We start from the raw sequence: 21,575 nt of genomic DNA, 5'->3' as shown, positions 1-21,575 counted from the left end.
GACCCCCCCTTGGTAACAGAATGTCACTTGCATCTATTTCAGAGTTCCCTAAAAAGAAGAGGCAGTCGGGAAATGTACAAAGAGAAGAAAACCTTTAATCAGGTAAGTAGAGGTTTTCATTCTAATGTTACATCTCCCAAAGAGCAAGTCATCTCATTTTGAATTTTCTCAAAATGTATTAGCTTTGCCTTTAAAACATTCAAAGAAATGTTACCTGGCGAAATGTCTGGACTCATTCAAAACCTCCATTTTCTTTCCAAACCCACAACTCCTCCCTTTCGTTTCTCTCTCACACTGATGAGCCGGTGATTTTTTCAGGAAAGAGAAGAACAAACTGGCTTTGTCTGCAGCAGAATGAGGTGTGGTTGAGGGGCCTGGCAGTCCTCATGACTGGTAAAAAGTATTTTGACCTTCAAAGTCCTGCGCACAGTAAAAGAATATCGCTGCCGAAGTGTGGGGTCATCCACAAGCCATTGTCTTGAGTGTTTTTTTACTCAATGTGCAAACTAATTTGTGTATCTTAAATTGTCCTAATTGAAAGTAAAAGATTCTAGCAGAGAAATGGTTGGGGGAAAGAAGCCCAGCCCTTTCTATGCACACTGTATGTGTTCTTCAAAATTTTCTTAGCGTTTCTGAAAAGTTGTTTTACTAGGTTCCTTTCTTCTGCTTTTTTTTTTTTTAATTGCTGCTAGTATTAGATGTTGGAGGGAACAAAGGTGTTATTGGGATATCAGCTTACTGAACTCCAGGAGAAGTAGTAATTAGAGAGACACAGTCAATCCGGGCAGCTGAGAAGCTCAAAGCCCCGGCCCCATGAACTCACTTCTTAAGGAGCCCATCTGGTTTCTCCATTCTCCAAACTCACTGATGCCCACAATGTCATTCCAGGAGGGCCAGCCCGTGTGAGCAGCAGGAATGCCAAAGATCAGCTTTTCTATTCCATCCTCTCTAACCCCCCACCTCTCACCCTGGAATCCCCTAATCACAAAGTGAAAGCCTGCCATCCCCCTGCTGTCACACCCTCCAGAGCAGAGAGCCTTTCTAACTTACTGGCTCTTGACCAAGGGAGATCTTTTCCTTAAAAGGGGAATTTCTGCTCCGTTGTGAAACAAAGAGCATGGAATTGTATTGGCCTGAAACAGGCCAAGGACAGGAGCTACTGCTCCTGGGCAGTACCTGGGGGGTGTTGAGCTGCCCCAGTCAGCCTGTGGGGTTATTGAGAAAGGAGTTTCTGTTCAGCAGAATGGTGGACTGGCGCGCCTTGGGAACTGCAGGTCTGCGGCCAAAATTCAAAAGAAGCTGGTGCCCCTGCGCAAGGTAGGCACGTGGGCAGACGGCCGCTCGGGCTGCTGGCTAGGTGGCAGACTTGCAAACCCAAGAATATATACAGACAGCGATATATTTCTGATGCTTGGCAAAGCCTTTCCTGCGGGTGGTGATGGTGGTGGGTCCGTGTGTCTGCCCTCCATGCCACGCTTGCCTCTCTGCCAGCAACAGGAATCACGTCCTGTGGAAAGTTTGACTTGACCTGCTGCTTTCCCACTGCATTCCTGGAGCTAGCCAATGATCTCTTGAAACCAGAGCTTGATGTCCCTAAGTCTAGGATTTGGCCTTGACCCCTGTCCTGGAGTCTTGCCAGGGTTTTAGAACATCTGATGTTACAAGATGGGATAAGTATCCAGCCTCCTGCAGCTGAGGCTGTGATTCCCATCTTACTGGAAGGAACAGGTGGAGCTCAGCTTCCCTTGGGGCTCCCTCTCCTATACCCCGGCCCCCACAGGCACAGTGGGCCTGCCCCAGCCTCCCCACAGAGGAAGCTGGTCCCCTCATTGATCACTCTCCCATGGCTTCAAAGATTGTCTTTCTTTCAAACACTGCTTTAGTCTCGGTGGCAGGCCTAATTGTGCATGCACGGGTGTTGCGCCGAAATTACAGCATGCTTGGATCTTGTGTTAGATCCCTCGGTGTGTGTACGGCTTCTTTCTTTAAGGAACAAGAAGACTTTCTGGACATTCTATCAATTCCCAGGTAATCTACAAATCAGACACTCATTAGGGTATGTCATAGAACCTTGGTACTTTCACATCCCTGGGTTTAGGTTCAAGGCAACAGAGGAGAATTGTTCTGCTTACAGACAGACTTATAGGGGATGGCGGGTAGAGGAGTTTTCTGAAATCAAGGGGATTGGAGGGCTCTCTGGACTCTCCTACCTGCACAAGATGGGCAGATAAACACTTAAAACCTTTCTCAGAGATCTTGTCTCCCTCCTCCAAGTTCTCAGTTCAACCTGTAGGGGGCCCCTCTGGGGAGAGAGCCCACAGTTCCTGATCCGGACTCTGATCCAGACTCTGGTTTAAGATGAAGCCTCTGGCACTGTGCAGGCAACTCTGCCCCCAGCATCTACCCCTCCCAGCTTTCCCTCTCATCACATCCTTACCAGCTGCAAGTTTGAATGGAAGTAGAGTCAGAACACTGGTCACAACACGTGGCCCTGCCCACCCTATGGTCTGGCCCAGTCTTGAGCCCCAGGCTGGTGGTGAGTAGAGGTTGGAGTAAGTTTTCCGATAGCTGAGAATGACCTTGTCTTCAGTGATCTCTGCTGCTGCGGGTTTCTCTGCTTCAGCAGTGGAGATGGGATGATTTCGGTGAATTTGGACAGTGACACACACTGGCTCCCAAGCTGATGGAGTTGAGGGTAGGCCCCCATCTTCTAGCCCCAAGCGTTCAACTTCCAACCTAATTTATTTACAAAGTATTTACATTCTGTCTCCACTGATCTATATTTTAGCTTAATTTAAACTCTTTTCTTTCATGTGAACAACAAAGACCTGTGTATGTTTTTTGGATTTCTTGCAAATCTGTTTGATGAAAATTGGAAGTGTGCTTTTGATTCTCTACTTTTGAAAGTTCTAAGAAGTTGGGGTTATTTAAAGTAGCAATTGGGGCACATATCATAGTAGGTGCTTGATAAATATTTACTGAAAGAATCAGTGAACAAATAAACAAGCATGCATTTCCTTTAGCATTCAGATTAAACACAATATGTGTCTTTATAGCCCATGTCATCTTATGTAGGTGAGTTGTTAAAAACCATCCTTTCCTCAGCAGTGATGATAACCAGTTTGCTCAGTAGTTGAGTAGGGCAGATAACCTTGCTTTGAATTAGTCACAGAAATGGTTTTTATGTCTGCCTAACCAAAACTAAATCAAATCCTTCATGTGATGAGGTCTTAAAACCTTTGGAGACCAGGTGACACATGTATTATTCTTCTAAGGCACAAAGAGGGAAAAACAAAAAGAGTTACTGGCTCCTTTTTCCAATGTGAACTGTGGTTCAGATGAAGAACAAAGTGAATTTCAGAGAGCTAGATTATCACATGCAAACCACTTCCCTGTACATTATTTTATTTGACCTTCACAATGACTTTGTGGTTGGGTGAGCATCCTGCTGTACACGGAAAGAGACAGGCTCCCCAGGGCTCTGTGATTAGCCCAAAGAGAGGACGCCAGGCAGCATGTTTGATCCCAAGTCCAGTGGGATTGCTTTAATCCTTGGCCAGGAGGATGACGATGGGTACGTTGTCCCTCCCAGGGCACCACAGATAGTGCCAGAAGACGGCACTGCTACACCTTAGCCATGGGTCTTTCTTGAGTCTTCATTGTCACATCATTTTTCCCTCCTTGCATGGAGTTCATGGTAAGAAAGGAGAGCTCAAGGCAGGGTGGGAAGGAAAGCCAGGAGGCCCTGAGGGAGGGATTTCTGCATTTTCCTACCATGTGGTGAGTGTGTGACAAGAATATGGCCGTGTTCTCTGAGTGTAAAAGCCACATCGTGAGCGCCAGCACTGATGTGAAAGCATTGATTCTCTCTCAAAGGGCTGACTTGTTCCGAGCATGCTTATCAGGCCTGGAGAGCAGCCCCATAGGTCTCCCTTCAACCCAGCCAAGGCTGGTGAGGTTTGACTCCTGCAGACCCATGGTTGATGGTTCTTTTGTGTGACAGGGGACCCTTGGATGAAGCCTTCTGGAACTTCTGATCTTCAGTCAAAGAGGAGTGATTAGTGAAATGGTCATTCTTCCCATTCCCTGAATGTAAACCGCAAACCATTTTTGAAAGACCAAGATGGAAGTTGGTTCAAGTTCAAAGCAGGGAGGTCACCACTGGCAAAGCAGAGTTGACTCTTCAGTTGCTCCCCAAAGTGCCTTTGAGCCCAGCCAATCAGTGTGGGCTGTGAGCAGCAGAGTCAGCCCCAGGGACCACTCCTCAGGTTTTAGAACACTTGATTCTGTCCACTTGACTCCTTGCCAGGGGGGGTCTCCTGAGTTTAAGTTCCTGTCACGTTACAGTCACTAATCAGCAGGAAACAGAAGCCACGACTCTGACAACACTAACATTCCCTGGCTGGGTGAAAGGCTGTGAGCAGCCACCATATACCAGCCATCCAAACTGGGCAAGGACTTCTGAGCACCTCCTGCTCTTCACTTCAATTTCTCATCACCGTGTCATTCTTGTGGGACATTATATCACATTACATCTCCTGAGAGACTAGGGGAGAGGGGCAAATTACCCTGTCTCACATTCCTCAGCAAGTCAGGCAAAGCTGGGCTCTGATTTGGGGTCACCTGGCCCACCGCATCCTGGTAATAACCTGTGGGTCACCAGCCACTTGGGATGAGAAAGTGGGTGCCGCAGGGTGGAAGTGGCCCTTAAGTCCAACTTGCCTGAGGCCAGTGAGGGCTTCTGGGTCCCCTCACCGGTGCTATGACACAACCAGGTGGATCCACCAAGTGCCAAAGGGCCCGTGCTCTTGGTGGTGGTTAGATTTCCTCTGATTCTCTCTTTCCTCTCTCCAGCTCCTAGGACGGTTCAGGTGCACATTGTTTACCAAAGCAGCGTCTGGGTTCCTTTTGCCCCCGGGAAAAAGCAGCAAGCTCCAGGCCTTTCCAGGCGCCTCCCTCACCTCTGGTTGTCTCTCTTTCTCCATGTAATGAAATGGCGCCGACAGAAAGATGGGTGTTTTGTATTTGCGTGTGTACTGGGGGCGAGGTGCGAGGGGAATCGTCAAAAACACGAGCATGTGGTATTTTCCAAATAACCCTTTCCTCGGCTGTTCCCTCCTGGCAGGATGACAGTGCCGATCTGAAGTGCCAACTGCAGTTTGCCAAAGAGGAAGCCTCGCTGATGCGCAAGAAGATGGCCAAGCTGGGGCGGGAGAAGGACGCGCTGGAGCAGGAGCTCCAGAAGTACAAGTCCCTCTATGGCGACGTGGACAGCCCCCTCCCCACAGGGGAAGCGGGCGGGCCACCCAGCACCCGGGAGGCAGAGCTGAAGCTGCGGCTGAAGCTGGTGGAGGAAGAAGCCAACATCCTGGGCCGGAAGATCGTGGAACTGGAGGTGGAGAACCGCGGCCTCAAGGCGGAGATGGAGGATGCGCGGGGCCAGCACGAGCAGCGAGAGGGCCCGGGCCGGGACCATCCGCCCGGCATCCTTACCTCACCCTTTGGCGACTCGGTGGAGTCCTCCGCGGAGCTCCGCCGCCACCTGCAGTTTGTGGAGGAGGAAGCGGAGCTGCTCCGCAGGTCCATATCCGAGATTGAGGACCACAACCGGCAGCTGACGCATGAGCTGAGCAAGTTCAAATTTGAGCCTCACCAGGAGCCGGCGTGGCCCGCGGAGAGCACGGGCAAGGGCGCTGGGACAGGGACGCCCCTGCAGGAGGAGCTGAAATCGGCCCGGCTGCAGATCAGCGAGCTGAGCGGGAAGGTGCAGAGGCTGCAGCACGAGAATCGGGTGCTGCTGTCCAGCGTCCAGCGCTGCGACCTGGCCGTGCTCGGGGGGCCGCGCGCCACGAGCCCGCGGGACAGCTACGCGGAGAGCGACGCGGGCAAGAAGGAGAGCGGCGGGGAGGAGGGCCGCCCGTCGCAGCCCCGGAGGGAGGGCCCCGTGGGCGGGGAGAGCGACTCGGAGGATACCTGCGAGAAGACGTCGGGCTTCGGCAGCGGGAAGCCGTCGGAGGCCAGCGAGCAGTGCCCGGCGGAGCTCCTGCGGGCGCGGGAGGACGCCGAGTGCCTGGCGGCCGTCAAGCACGAGGCGCAGCGGCTGGAGCGCACCGTGGAGCGGCTGCTCACGGACACAGACGGCTTCCTCCGCGACGCGGGGGCTGCGCTGGAACCCGGCGTCCAGGGCGAGGGTGCCCAGGACGAGCCGCACCTGCTGGGGACCATCAGCACCAAGATGAAGGCTTTCAGGAAGGAGCTGCAGGCCTTCCTGGAGCAGGTGAATCGGCTGGGGGACGGGCTGTCCCCCGTGCCCCACCTCACCGAGTCCTCCAGCTTCCTCTCCACCGCGACCTCCGGGTCCCGGGACTCCCCCATCGGGAACCTGGGGAAGGAGCTGGGTCCAGACCTGCAGGTAAGGGGGCTCCCGGCCTCGCCTCCCTGCTCCGCCCCGCTCTCCCTGCTCCTGGCTGGCATTGCTGCGCTCGGGCTCACGCTGCTCACGGCTGCTTGGTTATGATCTCAAACCTGCATTGTACTAAAGCCTCGAGGGTCACCCAGATCCTCGCTATCGGTTGGGTTCCCTTTTTGGTTTTTTTACGTTCTCTTTTATTTCCTTGTTTGGGTTCCCTCTTCCTCTCTCACTTTCCCCGCTGCTGCGGCTGTGGTGCAGACGCCCTCTCAGACAGGAGGCCAAGCCCAGTGCAGGCTCTAGGGCTCGTCCAGGCCGGCTGGCTCCTTCCTTTTTGGTGTCTCAGACAACCAGCTGCCCCGGTGAAGAACGATGAGGAGCGTAAGACCAAGTACAAACTCATGTCTCAGTCAGGATAATTAGCAGACTCGCTAAAGGGCGAGCGAATCCCTACCTGGATTCGTTACCCAAGGGACACGGTGCGGTCGGTCTGAGGCCCTAGGAAGCCTGGGCCGACCGGCTGCAGCGGGCCCGGGGGCAGAAGCCGGTTCTGAGAGGAGGAGGCTGTGTCTCGTGGAGAATCTCGCTGCCCGCTGGAGGGTGCGGCCGGGTGGAGTGGCCTCGCCTTGGGTGCATGGCCCAGCTGCGCCCGGATTGTGGCTTTTGCTGCTCGACCCACAAGTAAGGAAGAAGGAACCTTGTCCTCTGTCGCCCTTCACAGGTCGTGTGCTTGCAGTTGAGTTTGGAGTTCATGCACCCCTATCGCATGTGCCTCATAACCAGCGTCCTGCTCTCTGCCCCACATGTGCTTCCCAGACGTGTCCGCTCACCCTCGGGCCACCCTCATTTCTGCTCTGTGCTCCTCTGTCTCAGGTCCTGTCTCTAAGTGGCCATTTCTCGTCTCGTGTCTCCTCCTCTGGTGCTGTTTTAATTGTGTATTCCTCACCCCTATTTTGTTTCTTTACCCTCCCTTCCCACCCTTTTGTCCTGTGTTTTATGTTTTCAATAATAATAATAAAAAAAAAACCAAATCCCTCCCATGCACCTCACAGTCCAGGCAGAGAGAGCAGCTGGAGTGGCAGCTTGGACCAGCCCTGGGGGACAAGAGGGACAGTCTGCGTCTTCAAGTTGCAAGGGAGCTGCACCGTCACGCTGATGGGGACTCTGGGAGCGACGGGCCGGGAGGTCAGAGCTGCTTCAGCCTGGAGGTCAGTGGGATCCCCAGACCCGCCCCCCTTTCTGCTGTGTGACTGGCTGTGTGAAGTGTCCCACCTGGGACGAGGCCCCGAGGGAACGTGACAGGGGGATGTGGAACTTCCCTGGCATCACCCCATTGCAGGGAACTGGAGGGTGTGCGCAGCGGCATGTGAGCAGGAGTGATAGTCACGGCAAGCACTGTTCTCCCAGGTCCCGGGGATACCTGGAGGTGGAACTCATTAGGGAGTATACAGTGGCTTCTTGTCCAAAAGTAGAGAACGTAGGAATGGAAACCAGGCACCATCTGTCCTAGTTTGGAGGAAACTCTCCTTAGGGTTTTCCTCTTTCGATTCGTCACTGCCTCCCGTGAGCCTCCCATGATCTCTTATGACACTGTTCTGGCCTGTTGGCAGAATCAGGGAGGTTTGGTCTCTGACTGCTCTGACTGTAGTGTCTGCCGCAGTCTCTGTTGCCATGGTAACCTTATGTACACAGACCTGCAGCCCCCACAGGGACCTGCATGGTTGAAATGGTTGTCAGCAGCCCTGTAAGAGAGAAAGCTCTCAGCCACAAGCCATCCTTACAGGACAGAAAGATGGGTGCTCTGAGGGAGGACGTCCTGGTGCTGCTACTACTGTTCAAGGGTAGAGCCATGTATTCTTCATTAGAGAAGAACAGTAACTTCTCCAAGTTGCTGACGAAGTTTCTCAACTTCTCGGTCCCTGTGGGGATGTTAGCACTGAAGCCTGGGAGGGGAGGGGACTATAAAAACTGAAAGCAGACAGGGCGCAGGCCGTCAAAAGCCTGGCCGTTCCCTGGCGGGGAAGGCAGTGAGCAGAGGTTTGGGGTGGAGCGGAGCTGGAGCTGCCGTGACATGGATGGGCCCTGCCTGTTGTCAGAGTCAGGGCAGCAGGGCTGCAGCCTCACTTAGAGGCGTTCAGGTGTCTCTAGTGTGAGGCCCCTTCCCATTGCCCTGCAGGACAGTGTGTCACATCTCTACCCCTGTGACTAGGAGCACACCAACAGGACCACCACCTCAGCAAGGCTTAAATAGAAAAAACCACTATCTTTGGACATGGAGTCAGACATGTGTTACAGCGTGTCAAGTTCAGGATGTTTTTCCAAAATTGCAAAGGAGGCGTCTCAAGGTTTTATCCCCAGGGTAGCACAGAACAGGCCAGTATTTGCAGAATTTCCATTTCCCCTCCTGGTACAGTGAGGTAGTGCTTTAGGACTCTCGACCTTTCTGGGAAGCACCTTGGTTGGCCCCAGCTCCACAGGGTCTTCCGCTGAGACTGCTGGTTGTGAGGCCATTAGCAAGCTCACCAGGCTACGTCTCCATGGCCTGAGTGATCCGTTTCCAGGATGGCACCCTCTGGAAGACACGTTTCCCAGCCTTCAGATGACACTGCACCGCTAAGATAATTCTAACAGGGACGCTGTCCTGCCCTGGCATCCAACCTGGCCAGGGCACCAAGGCCCCTGGGCCTTATGTCCAGCTGTGTTCATCAGTAGCTTGATTTTGCAGGCAAGTCTCTGAGCCTGTTTTCTCATCTGTAAAATGGGGAGTAACAATACTGCCCTTCCTGTCTCGGGGGGCTATAAATGGATGATTCTCAAAGTAAAGGAGCTGTTAGTGAGAAAATACCTTTAAAAATGCCACATGCTGCATCCATGTAAGGCACGATGAATACTAGAAGGCCGCACATCCTACCAGGGAGGGCTGCAGGAAGGAAGGCATTCAGAGCTTCCCTAAACATGGCACTAACCCCCTGTGCCCTTTCTTTTTTGCCACTGGCAGTTTTCCAGAACCACAACTCTGCCTGCACAGGTCAGCTGTCTTCCCTTTGATAGCCTATTTTATAAGAACCGTGTCTCCCTTCCAGGGGGTCCGTCGTTCAGAACATGTCACATATAACCTTGTTTCGTTAAACTTGGGTGTCAGAGAGTCGTCTCCTCCCAGACTCTTTCTAGGTCCTTGTGGTTGACTAGAGCGCTGACCCACAGCATGAATGCACTGCACAGCTTCAGGGAAGGCCAGTGACTGACAGAGAAATACTTAGTTGAATCAAACTGAATATTGAGGGTCAGTAAACCTCTCATAAGAGGTGCATTACCAGAGATAGTTGGGGCCACATTGCAATAAAGAATCACAGAACAGTTGTAGCTCAGGAGGGAATGGCCGATCCTTAGACCAGTGTTCCCATTCTGGGAATGAGAGAGAATGAGGCCTGAGGAGTGAAGCGGCCGGCTGGTCAGCCCCCCAGAACTGGAGCCTGCTTCAGTCCTCTATGCCTGCCTATGTCCCATGAGTGCCCAGTGCTGACCCCACCACTGTCCGCTGCGTGTTCCTAAACACTGAACGCCATCACGCAGGTAACTCATTACACAGCTAGCCGTCTTCCCTTGGTTCTTTCAAACACTTGTCCAATTTTCTTTAATTTTGTATATTTTAACAAGAAAGTAAGAAAAAAGAAACTCAAAAGCAAAAGGCCAGATCTAGGGAGCATCATTTCCTAGTAGGGGAAATAGTGTTACTCAGGAGTTAAACATCCTTTGTTCTGAGGTTTTTATTCACAAAAGCATTTCACACAGAGACAAGAGAAAACTCAGTGATGCCGCAAATATTCTACTCTAAATTAAAACAACAACAAAAATAAACCCTTCTGGAGCCACTTCAACACCTCCATTGGAGGAGCTGCTTGTGGAGCCCGGGTCAGAGGGTGCCCATCCCCGGTGTGGATGTCATTCTGACAGCCTCCTTGGTTTGGCCTCTGCATATTACCTCGTGCTAAAGAATTACACAAGGGACAATTCTGGGGAGCAGATATCTTGAGAGTCTGAACATCCCTGGACTCACTCAGCAGCTGCTTTCCTCTGAGGCTGTGCTGGAAACAGCACACAAAGCTCCCTAAGGTAGTGCGGCCACGGCTGCTGCGTGTTGAAGACTCATGCAGACCCCACCGGCTTCCCAGGGCAAAGACAAACGTGGACACTGCCCAGGACGGAGCAGATGTACCACTGGCCCTTTGCACTGGCCATGTCCTCAGGGCAGCCACTGCTGCCCATGGGCGAGCTCAGAGCCTGTAGCTCCCCCTAGGTGACAGGATACCTAGTATCAGGCATCAAAAAAGAAATAGCTTTCTGAATTTAGGCAGAAGTTTTTTAAAAGGTTCAATTTCTCAAGCTATATTTATAAAATGCCTCTGCAGTTTGGTTTTGTTTTTTCCCCTTAATGGATTTTATTTTATTTGGGGCAAGGGGAAAGAAGATAAGTTGTTATTTTGGAAGAGTGTAGTATTTTAGCTAGGTTAAAACTGTGACCACTACTAGCAGTAACAGCAGCCACAGTAACAAGAAGAGGAAGAGAAGTGTGTCCTTATGCATCACGTATTTCCAGCAGACAACAGATCTGTGCAGTGCAGGAGGCCTGCTGCTCCAATGCCACCCTTGGCTGAACCTGTGATAGGAATGGCCTCTCCGAGCCTGGCATTCTTACAAACAGCCACAGCCAGCTCAAACTGCAGTCAGAACTCACTAACACCCACTAACTCATTAATGCAATCAAATAAAAATGAAGTGCCAAACAACCCCCAGACTTGAAAAGGACAAATATTCCTTTTGCCTACTCATCTCAGGAGGCATTAGCCAGGTACTGGATTCTTCCCTGACTTTGCTCCCTGGGGTTCCCGTAAAATCTGCAGAGAGATTTGCTTCATGAGGAGAGAGCAGTGTATGGGGTATAGTTTGGAATGTGCTGGGCACCTTTAAAATAGTTCTGAATGAGAAGTAGCTAATCCTGGGCACTGGTTAGATTTCACATGTCAATGAGACCAAGCCTGGCCCAGAGGATTGAGTTTCTGAGTCAGAAATCTCGGGCTCTTCTCCTTAGCGCTTCCTCTTATCCCTTAATCAAAGGCGCACACAAAGCATTTGTGATCCCTCATGCCTCGGCCGTGAAATACCAGCTGCTATAAAATTACCGGGGTCTTGTGCCAAGTATTTGTACATGCCTTGCCCTCGTATGCCACTTTTGAAAGAAGTGGTAGCAAAACTTGCCAGGACAAAAATGGAACTCACCAGAAAACGAAGTCATGGGAATGGAGGTTGCCTAGGGTCTTAATGTGTAAGTGGCACTACGAGACAGCCTAGTGATGGTAAGGAAAAGCATCTGCCTGTTGTTTTTTGAAATAGTGAAATGATCTGAAGTGTGGAAGGTAATTTATATGCCTTTCTCTGAAGACATGCAGGAAATTAGCAGTGTAAATCAGCGTGGGTGGGACGCAGCCTCGGAACACTGACATGGGGGTGGGTGGTTGGGATGTTGAGCCTCAGCAGCCTCAGAAACAAGTGAGGGTGGCATTCATTTCAATAAATGGTCTTAGTAGGGAGATCAAGATGCATTTGATGTCTAATCAGAATCTTGGGAAGTGAGCAAAGCATGGTTTTAGAATCAAATCTTTGGGGAGCAGATGATAAGGGGAAGTCTTTATTTTTCTAGAGGAAAATCTATGTGTTATGTGAAAACTTTCTCCAAATATATGTGGTTGTTTGTAGTTGTGTGGCAGTAGAATAATTCTGGACTGAAATTTCTGTCACAGCGTGTTTGTATTTTACTCCCTGTAACACTGGAGTGACAGTGGCATCCCGGCTAGGAGCAGTTGTCTGTGGGAGTTTTAATATTCCATTAGCAAAAACACGATAAAGGAGAAGGAAACTTCTACCGGAGCAGGGATTTCTAAAAGTTTCTGCTGTTGATCAGGTGGCAGCAGCGTACCCAGGAGATGCTGCAGTCATCTTAGGTAAATCAGATGTCCCACGTGAACATCCTTATAGGACCTTGAGAATTTTTTCTGTGACCCTTCAAAGGTATGGTTCAGATAGAAGAGCACATTTGGAATCAAACAATGCTGAAGTATGACGCTTGTGTACAGTAGAACCTCCATAGCTGACCAACTCCCTGCACTGACCACCTCCTTAAGTTGACCCAGTTTTCACAGATGGGACATGTACATGTACCTGTCAGTATAGCAGGCCTAGTCCCTTATGTTGACCAGTTTGTTACAGTCCCTTGGGTAGTCAACTTACAGAGGGTCTATTGTATTTTAAACGGTTTGTATATTATTAAGACTAAAACCAAAGTAAATAGTTCATTGTAGTGTATAGAAACTAAATAGATCTTTGCTTTTCTTAAATGACAGGCTGGGTTAGGATGTCTCTTTTAACATCTAGTAATATAAAGCATTTGGCTAATACCTAACATATTAAAATAGGAATTTTACATTCTGAATGTATAAAGTAATACATAATGGGGAGGTAAAGCTGGCGGTGGGGAAGCCTATGTGACCTGCAGAGAACCTGTACGGAGCTCCTGAGGGCCTGGCGGAAGCCTCTGTGGGCAGGGCTGGCTGCTGCACTTGCTGCCTTGTCCCTGGGGCCCTGCTTAGCATTGTAGGTACTCAGTAAAAACTTATTGAACAAAATGCTGCATAAAATGTAAAGCATCCTTTAAACTTTTTAGATGAATTCTCAAGAAAGTTAGAGAAATCTTAAAGGGTTGGACTTGATTTCAGAATTGAAGACCAGAGCATTATCGGAAGCCTTTAGGCGGGTAGATGAGGGATCATGGCTGGAGTTAGAAGCCAGGAGCCCTGGGTTGCCGTAGCTCCAGGGGACTAGGAGACAAGGCCCAATACCTGCAGGGAAAGGAATTAACAAACAGGAAGAACTCCTGCCTGCTGGTCCCAGGGTAGGGAGGGAGACATTGAGGATACCTGTCCATCAGTGTGGGCTCCAGGCCAAGAGAAGAATTACAGCCAGCCCCCACACGGGATCGGGCTTTGAATTGGTGTTACCCATGGGGTCCAGGCATCCCCAAGGAAAGGGATGTTATATGCTTCACGAAACAACCTGGAGGCCCAGTCTCAACCCAGATCACATGTGTAATCCACCTATCACAAACTCACAACACACAACTTCAAACACAAGCCAAAAACATCCACCAGGAACAAGAGCCAGCAGACCTGCAGGATTCACCTCTAAGATCTTCAGAGGATGAGATGCGTAAAAGACGCTTGTCCAAGATTGCTGAAGGCAGGCCAATGTGAGAAGAGTCACCATCATAAAAAACCCGCACACTTAGAAAATAATAGAGCTAGCGGGCAGGAAGGATCGTTCACTAAAGTAAACTCTCAAGTAGAGAACGGCCTCTGTTCAAAAAGAACCCCAAGTGCTGCCTAAATCATATAGAAGACGATGATAATTATCTCTTACTAGCGAATCAAAAATTCCCATCAAGTAGGCTAAATTTAAATCTCTGGCTTTCAAATTTTACACTGAAGCTGGCTCTGATGCTCTGTCTGCATTCTGCTTTTCCCTGCTTCCCTCCTCCCCACCTCCTCCTCCCTCCTCTTCTCCTCTCCTCTCATCCCTGCACTACAGGAAGGGCTCTGCTCTTTAATTTTCCGCATTTCCTATTTTTAAGGAATGATCTTCACTCATGACAACATAGATTAGGGAGCAAACAATGTCCTCTGAGCAGTAATAGATTCATTGTAAAATGAATCAGAATGAACCAGTGAAGTGACAGATTTTTATTGCAACAATTCACTTGAATTCCCAGTTTTATAAATCACCTGTCTTCAAGTCGCATAAACCAGTGGATAAAATGACACACTTAAAATTTTAGCAATGTCTGGAATTTTTAGTTTCATAGTGTTTCCATCTCTAAAGAAGACATTTTATTTCAAGAGCAGTGACTCTGATTCCTCCTGTCTTGTCATTTGGACATAAAGGGAGAGTCTATTAAAAAAAAAAAAAAAGTCATAATGCGGACTCAGTTACCTATTTTCAACCTGAAGAGTAATGAGCAGTTCTTTGTTCAAGTCCCCTCTGGCGACATTTGCTGAAGCCACAGGTCTCTGCTAATTGAAGGACCCCGCCCCCTGCCCTCAACATCCAGGGTCAGACTGTGGGTAAAAGAAAGTCACCCTCTCAGTTGGAAAGGAAAAAACTAATAAGAAAGCACATGACAAAATTAATTATGCAACTTAGACCCTGCATGACTCGGAGAATCTGCGAGGTTTGCCTCAGTCCTAACTACTGAGCTCTCACCACTCCGAGCATGTGTCAGAACCGTCTAGAAGCTGTTGTGGTAACCAGGACACCTCTGGTGCCCCGGCTTCGTTCCCTCGGCCTGGTTTCTGGTTCTGTTTTCCTGGTGATTGAAGTTCAAGGGGCTAGACATCCATTTGCCTACCTCGCCCCCTGGGTGAGACGCAGGGCAGGGAGCTGCCGTGGAGCCCAGGCTCGGGACCAGCTGCCCGCGGGAAGGCCCAGGGGAGTCGCCGCCCTCACTCCACTGCTGCAGACCCCATACGTGCCGTGTCGCTCCGTGTGTGTCCCCAGCTTGTGAGATGTCTGTCCTGCGTTGTCACCTCAGGCAGAGATCTTGTTTCCACTAAACCCCTTCCTTTATCCCACCGATCAGCTCAGGGGCTCCTCTGTTTTACCTGAGCAGAGTGTATCCATAGAGGAGCTCCAGGGTCAGCTCGCCCAGGCGGCCAGACTGCACCAGGAGGAGGCAGAGACATTTACAAACAAGATCCGCAAGGTAAATATGCAACACAGGTCTCAGCACCACTGCTTCTCGGACGGCACAGCCCCTGAGGAGAAATGCCAAGATGCATTTTCAGAGGACGGCATGTGCAGGCTTCTCGTGGGCACGTACATGGAAAGGGTGCCCCTCGGAGCTGCCCTCAGGTGCCCGGTAAAGATGCTGTCTACCTGTGTGCTCCGAGCCATGCTTTAGGACTTACATTGGGGTCTCAGAAGGTCTTCCTTGCATCTGATCTGAGCTTTCCTGCAGTGCTTTAACAAGGGCCCAAATGTGACTGGACAGAAAAGCATGTCACCTTTGTCAAGGTGACACCCAATGTGACGTCAGTGGCTCACCCTAAATCACTATCTTCAAAAAGCTGCCTTAGCTGTAGCTGATTTTTATTATTTTAGAATAACCTGTTAACTGGCTATTTGCCCTGTATCCACCAGATCTTTTCTCAGAGTCCCCGGTAGAAGGATTCACAGATGCAGGTGCTTGTTGCCGCAGGCCTCCCTGAGGACGGTCCAGTCCCTGCCACCCAAATCTAATTAAGCTGTAAACAAATACCTAGGTTCAGAATTGGTTGTGACTGCTCCTCCCCCCTTGTATTTGTTCTTGAAAGACGTTGGTGTCTTTAAAACAAAACCAAACAAAGCAGTTGATCTTGAGTAGGGCACCTCAGTGTTTTAAAATGCTTCTCCTGTGCAGTTAAGGTACTGAGTGTATCCAAGACTGACCCTGGTGAGGGATGTGTGCTGCACATAAGCCCCCAGGTTGGCCATGGCCATGTGATCTAAATGGGTCACAAACTGATTAAGGGAGCGCCTTCTGTGCCTTACAGCTTAGAGAAGGCAGAGTCGAATGCCAAGGTCTAAATATTTTCTGCCAGCCTCTACCACTAGGTGCAAACCTCTTTTTAAATGTTTGGTTTACAGTTTCACGTATCATTATCAAAGGAAAATAATTTCATATTACTTGAATGATAAACTCCTAAGTAAAATTTTAAGAAAATTTTTTCCCTTGTACCAAAAAATTGTTGGAAAAGTGAGCATCTCCCATGAGAGATGCTGATAACAAAATGGCAGGGTCCCAGGTGTTTCTAGTACTTGAATTTATAGTAACAGAGTGTGTTGAAGGTTTGGAGGTGGAAATGTGTCCTCCAGGCTTGTTCAGAAGGGAAAAGAAGGTGTCCGTTAACGCAGGAGGGCAAAGGACTGAGCTCTGAGACTTGGGAGCAAGGGAAGCGTCGGAACAGGAGGAAGCAGAAGAAAGGCCGGGAGTCGGAGTCGGAGAGAGTCAGGGAAGAGACTTTCCCAGAGGGCCGGGCTGGCTGCTCCAGATGAAAGGCCCTGGAACAGCCGCCCCGGGTGTGGCACCCGTGTCTCAATCAGCGTCTGTCCACAGCAGCCCTCGGGAAGGAGCTGGAGTTCCCTTCATGCTGCCCCTGAGGAGACCTTCCCAGTGAGAGTCAGTTGGCTTAAACATGCAAAAATAAAATAAAATTTTAGGACTCTCAGTTTATGGTGTCAGAGGAGAAGCCAAGTCCTAGAGACCAAGTCATGGAACATGTTTGCAATTTTGTTTCTTAGATTATAGATTAACTCTCCCCCTCATTATTCTTGTTTTAGAAAGTAGAGACCAGAACCTCGCCCGGCTTTTAATAACTGATCTTTGTTTTAGATTAACTGCCTCCTTTGCCGTCCTGTCCCTAATTCAGGTCAGATTGTGCAGAAGACCCCATGACTATTACATCTCCAGTGTGAAATGTTAACTAGACCTAAATATACCTTTCTCCCCCCAAAGGAGCACCTGGGCTAACCAGTACGAAACTGCAGATGCTGAGTGTCTGGTGCACCAGGCTGCCCTTCCCACTCGTGTTTCCTTGAGTCCACAGGGGAGAACCAGTGGTGGAGCCCTGAGGGGTGCTGAGATGGTGAACAAAAATCACCCCTGTGTTCTGTTGCTTCAGCTCAGAGTACGGTAAAGGCCAGGTACTAGCAGAGCTGCTTCTGACCCGTCACGGTCTTTAGCAAGTTGGCCTCAGGCAGCCACAGTCCCATTCCCATGGTTTCTGAGAATTTCCTTTAATTAACCTTTAAGGGAAAAAAATTCCTGCCTTGGTCTTTGGCATAGAAAAGAGGGTTAAATTAGAGGAGGACAGCCGATAACCATAGGCTGGCAGTTGAACCTTTTCATTTTGGTCTTTCGAACACAAGGCTGAACGCTCGTATCGCTTTAGCTACCATAGATATTAGTCCTTGTATCACTTTAGCTACCGGAGATGTTAGTCCTTTGCCCTTATCTGCAAAATAAGATTTTATTCACCCTTTTGCGTGGTTAGTTGTTTGCTTATTGGAGGAACGCCTATACCCGTGGTGTCTACATCATAGGAGCTTAGCGTGGAGATGGGAGACATTCTTTTTCAGCAATGCTTTTACTTCCCTGAGGGAAACCCATATCTAGGAGGAATGTCAAGTCTTCAGTTGTGGAAACAGGTTCTCAGACTTACTTTCCTGTTTGCTTACCATGTGTGCAGGCTGGGCCTGCTCCCCATCAGCGGGTGTGCTCTGTCTGTCAGGGCCGCGGGGAGCCAGGCCTCGGGAAGTAAAGCGGGAGGACTTCTACATTTTCTCTTTACAATTGTAATGTGCATTTATGAGTGCCAGGTCCACATACAGAGAGAAAACAGAATCTATTAAATAGAAGTCAAGTCAGCTGTTTTCCTAAAGGATTCTTAGAAACATGTAAAAACACCACGAGAGGCATAACAAGGGAAAATGATTACAGTCCCTGACTTTGAAATGGCACGTGCTCCTGAAGCATGAAACTCATGCACTTTCATGAAGAGGGAAGATCTGTCAGCCCACGGCGGTTCCACACCCCATATGCAGCGTGATGCAGATTGCACGGCCGTTTGTGGGACTGTGGGTTTGGTCTGGGTGGCAGGCGGGAAGAGCAGCTTGTCACGGTCTCTCTTTCGTTTCACTCGAGATGGAGGAGGACCACCTCTACGCTCTGAGGTGGAAGGAGCTGGAGGTGCACAGCCTGGCTCTGCAGAGCGCCCTGCAGGAGCGGACCTGGAGTGACGAGAAGCACCTGATGCAGCAGGAGCTCCGCTCGCTGAAGCAGAACATCTTCCTCTTCTACGTCAAACTCAGGTGGCTGCTGAAACACTGGCGGCAGGGGAAGCAGATGGAGGAGGACGGCGAGGACGCAGCCCAGGTGACTCCGCCTGCACCCTTCATCCCGTGTGTGTGCATCTGTTTCTGTCTTGACCCCCAAGCCCTGCCGTTCCCTCACTTACCCTAGGCACAAAGCCATGTCCTATTATTTTAAATTATTTTGTGTCGTTTCAGTCTAAGCAACAGAAATTCAATGGGTTGTCCAGTTATTCATGAAAGCAAGAAATCCTTGCTGTGTCTTGACCTGGGTTCAAGAGTCCTGGTGTGCGGCTCCACCCTGCAGAGGCCTGCTGCTGGTCTGTGCAGCAAAGTCATCACCCTGAGGCCCTTTGTCCCGCGTCCCCTTGCTGGTTTGAAGCCGCGGCTTCTGAAGCGTCCGCTCTTCTTTCCATTCAGTTTACGTTCCCCGCTGTGCATAGCCCACTCTGCCCACATCGGTTTAAAAGGGTCTCTTTTGAGCTTCAGATGTGTCACTTTGTCACCTCTGAAATTTGCATTTGTTCTTCTATTTAATCTCTCTATGCCCAGATTTCTTTGGACAGAACAGTTATTTGCTTTCTGGTTGATTTTCATTGAAGGCAGGGTGATCAGCTCCCCCGGCCTTGCTTCCTGGTGGGCCTGGGCTGCAGCTCCTGGTGTGTGGCGAGTTGTGGGCCTCACACCCCTGGCCATTTGGGCAGCTGCTTAAGCACCGGGAATACTTGGTTTCTCTTCAGCCCCCCAAAGACCTTTCGTGTGCTTTCACCCTAGTGAACAGTGTGTGTAATTTTAAGTTCCCACCCTAGGAATGGGAAGGTATAGTGATTCTCTTTCCTCAGGGTGGAGAAAGTCCTCAAAAATTAATTGAACCAGTTTCCAAATAGCTGTGGCATAGAAGAGCCTAGAAGGAGTTGCAGAGTTCCTGGCTGATTAGGACTCTGGAGTTCTTCCTCTTCCAATTTATAAAACCATAGCTATAAGCAATACTACTAATAGTTTATAGCTAGTAAAACTTCTCATTAATCTTTTCTGATAAACTAAGTACCTACCCTATGTTACTTAAATAAAGCTGTGGCCAATGAATGAAATGGCTAAAATGAGTGTTTCAGGGGAAAAGACAGAAGTACAGGACTTGGTCATCCATAAAGTAGATAATTATCCACAAATAATAAAAGTTAGGCTGTACAGCAGAAGTGTTTGGGAGAAGCTGTGACCATATCTCCTCCTGGTTTCAGGGAGAGCACCCAGACACCCTCCCTAGGACCAGTGAGCTTGGAGTGCAGGGCGGGCACCAGGCAGACGGCTCAGACCGGGACGACGGCCATCGAGGCTGTGGCTTCCCAGGGGGGGAGCGTTCCCCACACTCCCCAGTGCACACTGGAGACCACAGCTCACGGCTGCAGACCACGGATGGGGGACAGCTCCACAGGCAGGTGGGTGCTCAGATGCCAGTCGTCCTTCTGGGAGAAGAGACGCAAGCTGTGCTTTTGTCATCTTGTTTCAATTGTTCGATTCCAGGTAGCAGAACACACCCCCACCAACTCCAGCTGTGGCCACCTATTGCCATTGGTAGTGCTGGGTTTTTGCTAGAAATCATACCATCAAGCCATTTTTTTGGTTTACCCATATAAAGAGGACCGCGTTAAGATCAGAGCACTGTGCAGGTATCCCTCTTGGGAGTTTACCTTGGAAGGAACAATGCCATCCGCAACATTGTTAATTTGGCAACATAACATATAAGGAGAAAAGAATAAGTTTTTTTTTTTTCTTTTTTTTTGGCCCGGGCTGGATTTGAACCCACCACCTCCGGCATATGGGGCTGGCGCCCTACCCCTTTGAGCCATAGGCGCCGCCCCAGAATAGGTTTTTTTTTTGAAATCCTTTAACATGTATAAAGTGTTTCTGGTTCTCTTTGGCCCACTTACAACATAATCCCTCAAAGAACAAATTAAAGTGTGCATAGAGGTTGGACTTCAGTGTTACTAAGTAATTATTTGTGCTGCACAGCACCACAGAAACAGACCCGGCTTAATAAACCAAAAGATACTATTGATAACATCCAAGTTAACTGCATTTTTTACAAAATGGCATCTATGAGGGATTTGGAGTATTGAGCTCTTTATAGGGACCTTGTCAAAGCTTTCTCACTCTTAGTCTTCCAGGTCCCTGCTGACCCTGCTTTGCTCTCAGAGGGCTCCTGTGGCCCCCTGCCCAGGGAGGCCTACATTCTGGGCTGAAAGAGCAGGGCCAGCTGGACACAGCACAGCAAGTGTCTGGGTGTGGCTTCAGCCTCTCAACCACAGACATTTCGGGGCACTCCCTCTGCACTGGCCTCCGCAGCTGCTGCTCCCTCACCCAGGCTCCCTCAGCCCGGAGCTGCCTGTGTCCAGTGGGAGAGGGCTGTCATCTGATCGCTGGCTCTGAGCCAGATGGAGATGAGCAGGAGGCTCTGAGCGCAGGCTAAGGGGGGATTCTCTCCCACCCCCACTCCCTGCTTTTGCTCTCTACAGAAATCAGATTTTTATCCCTAATCAGCTGCTTTCTGTGGACATTCACCCACCGTTCATTTTCCCTGAACAATATGACTCAGGAAGGAGATTAGACTTTCAAAGGAACTTTACTCAGCCCTTAGGAAGTGTGTCATCATGGCAGGGTCCATGGGGAGGTTTCCCAGCAGAAACTAAAAGGTTACTTTGCAAAAAATGCTTTAAAATCTACCAATTTTATGATTTCAAAAAGAGACATTGTCAGTCCTATGAAGTTTCTGTGCTTAACTCAAGTCGTGTTCTGGTGGCCACTTTGGCACAAACCTATGGCGTCTAAGAAAGCACGTTGGGTGTTTCCCACGCATGCATCCAAATGCTTTGGGAAAAAAAGGTAATGCATCTGGTGTTCTAAACAACAGTCATGGACAATGTTACCCGTGGGGTGAAAAATAACGTAAAGTCGCTGAGCTGGAACCTCACGTTCAGCAGATCCGAATGTCATTTCCGTTTACCTCCCACACCTTCCAACACTCATCTATAGTGACTTCCCATAAAAGTGGAGGCGGACGCATGAGTTTCTGCTCCATGCAGAGTGTGGTGGAAGCACGTGGATGGGCCCCCAGGGTGGGGTCCGAATAGTCAGAACCAAGTCTGCCTCTTGGAGCCCGGTGCGCAGTGCTGTCTGTCTGGGGCCCCAAGATTGATGAGCTCTACTGTAGGCG

General features: G+C 49.8%; 1 protein-coding gene across 9 annotated transcripts in view; it reads left to right on the top strand.

Moving 5' to 3' along the window:
• The window catches only part of MTCL1 (microtubule crosslinking factor 1), a 134,461-nt gene that overhangs the window by 79,123 nt on the left and 33,763 nt on the right, over positions 1-21,575 (top strand). For 3 of the 9 annotated variants that reach the window (XM_053571763.1, XM_053571758.1, XM_053571762.1), the window contains exons 4-10: positions 43-102; positions 1,240-1,317; positions 5,126-6,412; positions 7,462-7,617; positions 15,096-15,218; positions 18,198-18,428; positions 19,603-19,800. In XM_053571763.1, the coding sequence (XP_053427738.1) occupies positions 43-102; positions 1,240-1,317; positions 5,126-6,412; positions 7,462-7,617; positions 15,096-15,218; positions 18,198-18,428; positions 19,603-19,800 (2,133 nt within the window). The remainder of the gene's footprint in view (positions 1-42; positions 103-1,239; positions 1,318-5,125; positions 6,413-7,461; positions 7,618-15,095; positions 15,219-18,197; positions 18,429-19,602; positions 19,801-21,575) is intronic. The other 6 variants (XM_053571760.1, XM_053571765.1, XM_053571764.1 and 3 more) reach the window with 4 other exon arrangements.

The sequence above is a fragment of the Nycticebus coucang genome, chromosome 19, assembly GCF_027406575.1.
Source record: "Nycticebus coucang isolate mNycCou1 chromosome 19, mNycCou1.pri, whole genome shotgun sequence".
NCBI classification, from domain to species: Eukaryota; Metazoa; Chordata; class Mammalia; order Primates; family Lorisidae; genus Nycticebus; species Nycticebus coucang.
Note: the sequence above shows the minus strand (reverse complement) of the source record. Positions and strands in the feature narration are given on the sequence as shown.